The sequence below is a fragment of the Penaeus monodon genome, chromosome 39 (genome assembly GCF_015228065.2).
Source record: "Penaeus monodon isolate SGIC_2016 chromosome 39, NSTDA_Pmon_1, whole genome shotgun sequence".
Classification (NCBI taxonomy): domain Eukaryota; kingdom Metazoa; phylum Arthropoda; class Malacostraca; order Decapoda; family Penaeidae; genus Penaeus; species Penaeus monodon.
The window spans coordinates 18,925,268-18,932,632 of record NC_051424.1 but is presented as its reverse complement, the minus strand read 5'-3'; the positions used below and the strand labels follow the sequence as shown (position 1 = coordinate 18,932,632).

At 38.0% G+C, this 7,365-nt stretch overlaps 1 protein-coding gene across 2 annotated transcripts; it reads left to right on the top strand.

The window, feature by feature from the left end:
- The first annotated feature begins 443 nt into the window (after positions 1-443).
- Positions 444-5,459, top strand: LOC119597569 (galactosylceramide sulfotransferase-like). 2 transcript variants are annotated; one of them, XM_037947144.1, is made up of 8 exons: positions 444-662; positions 960-1,093; positions 1,483-1,546; positions 1,935-2,036; positions 2,630-2,743; positions 3,046-3,205; positions 3,358-3,447; positions 3,561-5,459. In XM_037947144.1, exons 3-8 carry the CDS (start codon positions 1,542-1,544, stop codon positions 4,200-4,202), a joined length of 1,113 nt encoding a protein of 370 aa, XP_037803072.1. In that variant the 5' UTR covers positions 444-662; positions 960-1,093; positions 1,483-1,541; the 3' UTR covers positions 4,203-5,459. The 2 variants fall into 2 exon arrangements, with proteins under 2 accessions (XP_037803072.1, XP_037803071.1); XM_037947143.1 differs by having other exon boundaries at positions 1,451-1,546.
- The last annotated feature ends 1,906 nt before the right edge of the window (positions 5,460-7,365 follow it).

Below are 7,365 nucleotides of genomic sequence, written 5' to 3'. Positions count from 1 at the left end.
TAATCCTTATTTTATTATTATTATCATTATCAACAACCCATTTTTCATATTTCTTATAATTTTATCTTTATATTATATTATATGAATTGTCTCTTAATTCTGAAGAACATTACAATATTTCTACATTCGATAATTGCTTCTTGTATTATTTTGTTTGCGTATTGTCGAACTTATATTAAACTAATTATTTCACGGAAATTAGGACTTAAATGATGTGTCTTGATGTGCCAAATTATCCCAGGAATTAGACTTCGGAAATCTCTTATCTTCTTTAACTTAAGAAATCTCATTTTAGGAGGCACGACAACATCGTTTTAATCGATTCATCCCTGAGAATCAAACTGATGAGTAATAAGGGGAAAAATCATAATGTGGCAACATCGGTTCGTCGTCGAAGCCTGGCCTGAGGCGCAGGAGCGTCTTTCACCTCCGAAACGTCTTGGCAGACTGACGTGCAGTTGGTTGCTCGTCAGTGTCTGGAATTCTCTTCTTGTGAATTATTCAAGATTAGCTGCCGCGTGGACCTTCTTGTGAAACTGCATGACAGCTACGACAAGATAGCTATTCTACGTGAATCGCCTGCCAACTATTGAAACAAGTCACGGGGACGCCGTCGCTGATAGGGCAACTCGTGCTTTCCTACCCCTACCCAATACATTATGGTATAATCATGTAACTAGAAATAATCATATACCTTTCTCTCTAAATTCTGATTTAATTATAGCTCTCCTGAGTGGATGTTTTATTTCTTAAGATTAATAATAATACTGCATATCGAAATTCCTTATTATCAGTGGTTCACTCAGTAAAAAATATCAAACACATCGTAAGCTTATTCATCGTAGGAAATTATAGAATTTCGATTATTTTCTTTCTTATTTTAGGTTTGGCATTTACAGGTGTCTCTTAATTAATGATAATGATGATGATGGTAATGATATTGGATTTCCATTTTTCAGATAACGTATACGTGCGGTGCACACGTTTGCATTATCCAACCCTCATTACTTATTTATTACCTGGAACAAAACGCTCTGCAAGTTCGTGGAAACAGACGCTCGCGTTTCAGCTTCAGGGGTTAACGTTCACACTGGTATGTACGGTTAGAGCGCATTATGTCAGTTTATTTACTTTGTGTTTGTATATCATGTAAGAATATTCATTAGTATACAATGTGACGGCCGATAATTCTTTACCATAACATGTAAGAGCTACTTTATTAGCGTTTTACATCTTTAAATATTTATGTCACTGATGTCTTTTTTGTGCTGCCTGTAATCCTTCCTTATCATTCTTACCATAATTGGTATTACCACTTACTTTTCTTGCCTAATTTGTACAAACTGAATAGAGCAATCTTTCTGTTTCACCCTTTTCTCTTTTCTTTCTCAAATGTACACATCGTCACGTAACTCGATGAAAGTAATACAATATTATTGTTTGAAAAAAGAAAACACATATGCAGTGACAGCTGTGTTGCAGATTGAACCACAGTTAAGGTTTCCAGATTTTCCACGCTTCCTGGTGCGAACATTTCTACCATGAGGTAAGAGAACAGATTTTAAAAATTATGTTCGCTTAATGAGTATTCATAAGATGAATCAAACATTCCTTTGTAGTATCCACGATACCTCGTCCAATCTCAGGAAAGGAAGAACTGGCAGCTCGCCCTCGATTCTGGAGTATTCCGATTCGCCAAGTCACTTTTGAGAAGAAAAAAATAAACTGGTGGAAAGCAATACAAATAATGAAAGTGAGGTTTGAAAATATGAAACATACAGACGTTAATATTAAATATTAGATGGTCAGAATAAAAGAGAGAGAGAGAGACGTTAAATAAAAGTACTCCAGAGTTCGAGCAAGTTTGTCAGTTTGTCCTTAACCGAGAGTAATAGATGAGATTTTCTTTTACACTTAATTTTGCTTTTTCTCAGACGCAGATCGAAGCTTCACTTGATGTGGATCCTCCCTATAGTGGTTTGTCTAATCTTTCTCGCCATCCATACACAGAAGACTCGACAACTTTTTCGAATGAGGTTGGCTTTATGATATAAAGATATGATGTAAAGAACATCACATCTACCAGGGGGGGGATTTTCACAAGCCTGAAAACATGAACTAGCTGGCATCATACGTCCTTCTCTTTCGCCACGTTTCCTATCTCTAATATAACATCAATGCAATATAATACACTATAGATTAATACAGTATACGTAGTTGCTATTGCTGAATATATTACATATCAATGTATTTCCTATCCCATTACAGGAGACCAAGTGCCATAATTTCCAGATATTTGTCTCTGATACAAAATGCACATAGGATAGGTTATAAAATGTGTGTGCTTGTGCATATGCATGTAGGTGTGTAGTTAGGTAAGAGATGTACACATGTAGATATATGTAGTTGTGGACACGTAGAGAAAGTAATTAAATGACAGCCCTCGCTGACTAGGGCTCCAACCTCTGCCACTCTAGGTGTCTGATGCAGAATGAGCCGAGTTAAACCAGAGTTCCATAGTTGGTTGTTATGGGGATTGGTAGAGAGGGTTATTTATCTGTATCAGTCCATCACCGCTTTATTTCATCTTACATATAATTGTGTTTAATTCAAGAACGATACCTTCCAGTAAACATGTGAGGAACTTAGAAGGCCCATCGAAACCTTGCGTCCGTCAGGATTCAGTGTACTTCCTCAAGGTCGCGAAGTGCGCGTCCACGACTAGCTTACAGATCTTCGTTGCGTGAGTAAATATTACAGACAATACGTAGAGATACATGGGAGAAGGGAGAGACTGTGAATGGGAAAGGAAGAGTGATGGTGGGAGAAATATGGGTAATGAAAGAATCAGAGTAAGAGAAGAGAAAGACAAAAGCAAGGAGTACGGGGAATCAAAACAGGTAAAGAAATCAAAGCCTCAGAAAAGTGACCCATAGTGATACCTTACAAGCTATGTCACATATTTAACTCTGCTTATGTATGGAAACCTCATAAAAAAAAATATTATAGGGTATTTAACAACCTGGATGAATACATTCCAATCAGATATGGAGTCAAACACGGCCTGACTTTCGCTCTGCCTGTCCGCACTGGACCGATACCTATATCATCAAAGAATTTGCCGCCAGAGTATCATGGGTCCCCCGACGGTCGCTACAACATGGTAGTGTCACACACGCAGTTCAGTAAGGCAGGAGCACAGCAGGTGAGTCTCTGTCCTTTCACTGGTGACTTTGATTTCAAGTTTAAATGTCTGCTTATTACCGCGTTTCTTAACATTTTGTTTAGTGATTATGTACATTCAATTTATAACCAAATTCATATTTTTAGCCTCAAACCTTGAGAGTGTTTTTGCAGGTAATGAAAGAATCGGCCAAATATGTCGCAGTTGTACGGGAACCAGCAGCTCGCTTTGAGTCTATGTGGTATTTCGCACAATACGAAAAGGTCAGCAAGCAGACAGATATCAAGTATCATAGTCAGGTTATCATATTTCTATCTACACACCGTATATAAGTCATGGAAGAAAAAGCTAAATTTAAGAATTTCCTTGGTCACAGAAACTGGGCATCAGTCTTACTGCCTACATCAACGCATCGCAGCGTACATCAAAGCAAAATGCTAAACTGAACGTAATTGCGAATTATTTTGGAGTCAGAGATCCCCGAGATGACGTGCCAGAAGGTGAGGTACTTAGCAAGGCGAAATGGCTGAATGAGAGCTTCGACCTGGTGATGGTTGCCGAGAGGTTCGACGAGTCGCTGGTCCTTCTGAAGCACCTCATGTGCTGGAACACCGAGGACGTCGCTTATGTCAATGCCAAGATTCGGAGGCCCACTTACAGGGTTGAGCTCTCGGAGGCGCAGAAGAACAGGCTTCGGCAGCTGAACAGGCAGGATGTTCTTCTGTACAAGTTCTTCAGTAAAATCTTCGAGGAGAAAGTCAAGGCTTTCGGCGAGGAAAGGATGCAGAGGGAAGTCGAGGAACTTCGCCAAGCGAACGCTAGACTCATCGACGACTGTGGAGCTGAACTCACTGGGTCAAGGGGGACTGTGAAAATGTGGAAAGTAACGAACGACTCCAGTATTTGCAAAATGATTACAATGGATGGACCTACTATCCATGAGCAGCTGAAGAACAGGCAGAAGAAATGGGTATCAAGCAACTTGACTTACGACCTATCGACGTGGACCTTTACCTAAGTGAACAATGGAAATATATGGAAAAGATATAAGAAACTAAACGAGAAAGTTTTGTCACATTTTATTTTGATACACTTATCATTTCCTTGCATCATTTCATATTAATTATATTTGAGTTTGCTCTCCATCTCCTTTCTATATTTCCTCATTTGCACGAAGCTGGTTTTAAAGATATGATTATCAAGTCTCGCATAATTAAAGTAATGTAAGGTTTGCAAGTGTGTTCAGTTCACCCCCTAATTTGTGATAGGAATTATAATTGTTCCAGAAATATAAATTATATGCTGAATTGTCTAATTTAGGTGACATTATTTCAAGGATGATAAACAATACTTTATAGAAATAATCAAGGTAAAATATAAGGATGAATCAGAATTTAGTCAATGATATCAGTGGCAATCAAACAAAAAATCAATGTAGGAGCAAAATGTAGAAGAAGATATCGTCGGACATAGAGTAGGTGGAGGCGTGGTTCATGGGCAGAAATTGGAGGACCCGAGTCTTGAACTTTTGGTAATTTGGAAAGTTTTTTTTCTTTCTTTTTTTTAATATAAAAATGGGAGAATCGAAAACCACCACCACAGAAGAGTGATTGGACGTTTTTACGAACTTTGGAAAACTAGTTTTTATGAAGCATTCAGAGAATTCAGTCATGGATGCACTCGTTATATAATGGAAAGGGGAAAGGGCTCTTTTTACAAGTATCATCAAAAAGAATTGGCCTTTGAGATTGGAACAGGTCTCATTTCATTCAAGGAGACAGTGGTCGGGATTTAGCCATTCTTTGTTTCATCAGTCACAAAATACAACTGAAATTACAACAGGAGGGACAAATGTGAATTTGAAGTTGAAATTTAGGGTTGTAGTCTCACCTCTCCTCGCCTTGTATTTGTTGACTAATGAAAATTAGACGGGGTTGCATTTTGCTCAGAAACACAATGGTAGGGACGTTTCAATTCTACTTTTTTGGGGGGTAATGATGTCGCTTCTTGCTTTCATGAGACACCAAGCAATAATCAAGAAAAGTGGAGTGCAATGAGTGTAATCCCATATATATTGGTCACTAATGATAAACAGAACAGTACTTTACTTGAGTATCCCATACCCCGTTCGAGTATTTCCTAATTTTTTCTCCAGGATTCACGTTTCCACATTCCACTTGGACACCATACACCCCAGACACATTTCATCATTAATTAATAACATGACTGTTAATATCTCCAAAGCTAATTATCTTGTAAGTATGAAGAGAGGTATGAGTAATGTGAATAATGGTTTAATGGTTTATGGTTACAAAACAAAATAAATGTGCTAGACATTAGCAGTAGTAGTAGTAGTAGTAGTAGTAGTAGTAGTAGTAGTAGTACCATTTTTATCGTCAGCATCATCAAATGGAATTTTATAATACTAATAGTAATTATGATAATAATAAGAATCATAATAGTAATAACAATAAAGATAATAATAACAGTAACAATGAAAAATTATAATAATGGTATTATAATGATAATGGTAAAATAAGGACTAATAAAACTAACAGAATCAATGTTGATAATGTTAATTAATAGAAGTAATAACGATAATAATAACAATGATAATAATAACAACAATAATAATGATAATGTCAGTAATTAAAGTAACAATAATGACGCTGAAATATCAATATCGATATCAATCTTGCCGATCCAGCGACGCCACAGTAAAGGGTAATCCAGGGGTACACACAATCACCAGTCCAGAGACAACTCCCGTATGGGTTTATTTCCCAGAGGTATTATTTATACAGCTTTTAACAACTTTTCAACCAATAAATAGAAGTAAAAGAATTAAGAACAAAAAAATAATTAAAGCTTACAATAAAACACATTAAAAATAGAACGGTAAAAACACGGCAGGGAAAATCAATAAAACTGTACATTTAATCTGTAAAACAACAAACAAAACAAAGTAAAATCTGTCAGTAATGCACAGGATACCGCCAGTGTCCTCTGTGAGCCTCCAATACTTTATTTGATACACAATTAAGGTGGTGACGTGGCAGGTGAATATAAAAAATATATATAAAATAAAATAAAATAAAGAATAGAGCTCTAAAACAATTATGTAAGATTAATAAAAATGATAAGTAATAAAACTAAATATTTAAAGTAATTTTAATATATAAAAACCCTAAAATAATTTTAAAACGAATATTGTAAAATAAGGGGGGATCCGGTATTAAAATCATATAAAAAACGTTTAAGTCATGAATAAAAGAAATGAATGTATAAAAGAATGAAAAACATTTAGATCCTCCTTTAAAAACAAGAGCTTACTGGGAAAAGGGCGATAAAAAAAAAAAATTGCGTTCACCAGGGCTTATTCGCCACCTACTGGGTCGAAGCATTCGAAGCTCAAGAGGAAAACTCGGGAAATGACAATTACAGTGTTTCATTTGTACACATCAACAAATAAAGTAACGTTGTTTAGCAGCAACAGTGTAATCGTGTTGGTTGTGTGGGCGGGAATCATCTCCAGCGTGCTTGAGTGCCGCCCGCTGGATTACCCAGGCTAGGGTCGGGATTCGGGTTTGGGTGTAGTGAACAGGCCTTTCGTTGGCCCCACGCGACCTCCTCTCCCTACAGGACTTCGGACAGATATGCACGGCTTTGGACATCATCATGACCACATATTTCCGTCAATTCGGACGACGTCTCCGAACCGCCGCAGTAGCGGTCTGGTTACAAACCGCTAGTTACGTCAGGCGGCATAGGCTCACAAACAGCCTATGTTCCCGCCGCCAGGTCACCGAGGTAACACCGGAAAGCTGGCCGGGACGGTAAGTAGACGCAACCTTGTCGCTGCAGGAGACGTTGCTTGGTCGATGGGGACTTCTTTCATATTGCTGCAACAGAATCAGGTCATGTATTCCCGTGCTGGTGACTAGGAAAAAAAAAGAAAGAAAAAAAAAAAAAAAAACACCGGGCGGAAGGCAATGGCAAACCACCGCTCTAAAATGCCAAGAAAAATCATGGAAGCCCATGATCGCCAAGGCCGCGGTGGCCGAATGGTTAGAGCATCGGACTCAAGACTGTCACGACGGCAATTTGAGTTCGAGGGTTCGAGTCACCGGCCGACGCGTTGTTCCCTTGGGCAAGGAACTTCACCTCGATTGCCTACCTAG